This window comes from Etheostoma spectabile, chromosome 15 (genome assembly GCF_008692095.1).
Source record: "Etheostoma spectabile isolate EspeVRDwgs_2016 chromosome 15, UIUC_Espe_1.0, whole genome shotgun sequence".
NCBI lineage: Eukaryota > Metazoa > Chordata > Actinopteri > Perciformes > Percidae > Etheostoma > Etheostoma spectabile.
The window spans coordinates 4,401,002-4,404,743 of record NC_045747.1 but is presented as its reverse complement, the minus strand read 5'-3'; the positions used below and the strand labels follow the sequence as shown (position 1 = coordinate 4,404,743).

The 3,742-nt window shown below is 37.1% G+C and overlaps 1 protein-coding gene across 1 annotated transcript in view; it reads left to right on the top strand.

Annotated features, from left to right (window-relative positions):
- Positions 1-3,742, top strand: part of grin2aa (glutamate receptor, ionotropic, N-methyl D-aspartate 2A, a) — a 165,838-nt gene that overhangs the window by 122,502 nt on the left and 39,594 nt on the right. The window contains exon 5 of the mRNA XM_032536982.1: positions 1,517-1,631. Coding sequence (XP_032392873.1) covers positions 1,517-1,631 — 115 coding nt within the window. The remainder of the gene's footprint in view (positions 1-1,516; positions 1,632-3,742) is intronic.

Genomic DNA, 3,742 nt, shown 5'->3' with positions numbered 1-3,742 from the left:
CCTATCATTTTCTGCACTTCTTTATATGTTTTCCCCTCTCCAATCGACTTTTTAATCAAAGCCCGCTGTTCCAATGTCTGGAATGACCCATTTTGCGAGTATTTTAGGGTAAAATGCACTATAACCAGCATGCACAACAGTTGCTTCATTCCTTCCATAAATATGGGCGATAATTGACACCTGTTTCTTCGCAGAATCAATCACCTCACTAATTGAACACAACACTGCTATCATTTTGAACACGCCCCTTTAAATTATAGATTCAATTACACAGAATGAGCAGCATGCATGTCATGACTGTTGGGTCTGTTGGTTTTCTATGACTCTACAACACTTACTAGTAAATTATTTTCCATGTAGAAATATCACTTCTACCAAAAACTATGATTTATGAGGTTAGTGATATTGGACTGCTATTATTTTGTTAGTATATGTCAGTATACTAACAAAACTACTATATATATATATATATATATATATATATATATATATATATATATATATAATTTGTTTTAATTTAACCAAGTTAAGAGGATTCATGTGATATTGTCACTCAAATAAATATCTTTGTTATACATTAGCATTCAATGTTTCAAATCTAAAAGCATAATTTGTGCCCCACCAGTAGATACAATTGCACCACCTTCCTACACTGCAGCGTGTGCCTGTAGAATGCTCTACACAGCATGAAACACCTCACCTGCAGCACTCCACTGTGGCTTTTCAAAGACCCATCACGTGGGTCCATGTTCCATTTAAAGTTTTCCCTGTTGCCTGGACCCCAGAATGGAGTGGAAGAGAAAGAAAAGAGGAGCTGTCGCTCCCTTGTTCTACATGACCGCTGACAGAAGGAGTGAGGGAGACAGAGTGGGGAAGGACAGCCGTGATTAATGTGGAGGCTATGTGGACCCAAGAATATCTTCCCACTGCCCTCCATCTTAGCTAATGTGACCTGCCATTTGGGTCCCCCATTACAGTGTGTGCAAGTGCACATGTGGTTGGTGTTCGTATGTACAGAGTATGGCTTTATGTAGTATCCATTGTCACTTTCTTTTTTCTCTTTCTGTGATTCTTTTCTGTCTGGAGCAATACGCAACTAATCCTTTCTAATTTCTAAAATACAAACTACACCCACCATACTGTAATTCTGTTTTAATACTGTAATTCTGTAATTCTCACATTTCTAAGAATGTTCACTGCTTACAGGTTCTACCAGGCACACACAGACATTTTTGTAGGATTTGAATAGGTTGTTTTTTTTAATTTCATTACACTTTGACCCTCAATACAAAAGAGCCCGTGTGACTATTTTAGGACAGTAATACTAGCAGATTTACTTTTTCTCATGCTAATGCGGTTTTAATTTTTCTTTTCCTCTGTTTCTCCTTGCCTTAATTCCTTTTCCTTTTTTCATTCTCTGATTTTTCTACCTCCACCCCCCTTCTTTGTTCTCATCTATCTTCCTTCTTTACCCTCTGCCCAACTCCTTATCCTCCTCTACTCCTCTCGCTCTCAGGTACATGATGAATGTGACATGGGATGGCAGAGACTTGTCATTCACAGAAGACGGCTACCAGGAATACCCAAAGCTGGTGGTCATTGTTCTCAACAAGGAACGAGAGTGGGAGAAGGTAGGATCTGCATCTGTGTGTATCTGGGTTGGTTTGTGTCTGTATGTGCGTGCAAAAATGTGCACATATTCCTGTGAGTTGTTCTTGGCAGTATAGCTCCCACTGAGGACACCTAGGTGGCGTTTATTCCACAACAGTGCACATATTGTTGTTGTTTTTAAATCTCATTCTTTTATTTTTAATAAAATAATTTCAACTTTGACAATTAAATTGAAAAGGGATTTAGTTTAGTCTTAGATAGCAAGATAGTATAATTGAAAGCTACTCTCCGTTGTCTCGCTGTCTACTGTATTTTGTCATATATTATACTATACGTATTGTTTATGACATATATTATATGGTATATATATGGTATATTTATATTATACTATATTGTATTTTATATTATACAGTACTATATTATGTTGATATGTTATACTGTTTTGTTACATTATCTATATTCTATATCCATATTAATACAGACCAAGTAATACACTAAGTATCATTACTTAATCACATTATATATCATTCTGCTCTATGCTGTTATATACTACCTTGCTGATTTTGTTGTTTCTACTAATCACACCACTGTCATTTTTTCCTTGTAATTATGAATTTATTTATTTTTGTCTAGTTTACTTTTTTAATTTCTTTTCTTATTTTTATTTTATACATTTCTACTTAATTTTTTGCTTTCTCTATTTACGTGTACTTAGTTCTCTCCTAGTACTGCTGCAAGACCAGAATCCCCCCTCTTGGGATTAATCCAGGCTTATCTTATTCTTCTTTTTTAAAATACTTATTCACTTAAATGACATAGAATTAGTTTTTTTGCTCGTCAAAAATAAATTATCAGGGAATTTGGATTCAATTTTTCTAAAATCCTAGCTACGGCCCTGGTGTTCCTGTATTTGTTCATGTTGCTTTGGTTTATTGTATGTTTTATTAGTATCCTACAATTTATTCTCATATATCTTGCAATATAAGGGCCAATACCATTACATCTGTTTCAACCCATCTCGGCCAATAATATCGACCTACTCAATGAATTTGTTTGAGCTCCATTACAAATATGTTTCCTTTGGTCTTTCTTGATTACTGACTGACACATTATTAACAAATAGTTAGTTCATATATTACATATTATAAGACGCAGTGGTTTGATAAGATCTAGGTAATTGGCAGTGAACTGCAAAAACAAAACCAGCAGTAAGCGCTGAACACCAGTGTTGAAAATGCTACCTCTGCCTCACCGTACAACACTTAGTTGATCAATGAGCTCATTTACCAGCAAGCCCGTGGATTTCATTAGCTAAGTTAATGTGACGAAGCTTCTATAAAGAAAATGGCTGAGTATTCTTGCCACTGAAATGGACTTTAAATGACGGCCATGTGTCTTTGTACCTACAGCTGATTGCCTCATACAGGCCTAAATTCTGAATGGGTGAGACTCAGAGAAAAAAGTTTGAGAGAAGGAGTGGAGGAAAGGAAAAAGAGAGAGGAGTGACTAAAGGAAGGATTTGGATGTGTAAGAAAGGGTGATAGATGGTTAATTATTTTTTGTCTTTTCATTCCTGCCCCTCTCTTTCATCGCCGTCACTTTCTGTCTCTTTCCTACTGCCTACTTCTCTCAGAACATTGTGTATCTTTCCTCGCATCCCTCTTCTTCCTCTTTCCCTTTTCTTCCTGACCTTCAACCTTATTCCCCCTGCTTCCATACTCCCCTTCTTTTTTTCCTTCCTACTTTCCCTTCTTTTCCAGACCAGATAATCCGTCTGTCTTTAGCTGTGATTGGTGTTGTGGTTTCTGATAGCACTTCAAGCCACAGTTAATCAAAACCAGAGACCTCCGTTATTGAGGTGGCAAGGGGTCACTGTGTGTGTGTATGTGTGTATGTTTACCCCTCCACAGTGGTTATTGACAGAAAGACTTTTCGAGAGACTTGCGCTTCGACCAATCTGGTTTATATTCAGGTCACATCCATGTCTGTGCGTCTTACAGTATCGGTATTTGGTTTAGTTTGCCGCAATCTGCACAGTCTCCACCCAGTCTTTGACACAGGCTTTTCCATATTTCATACTGACACACACATACACACACACGCACACACACACACACACACACACACACGC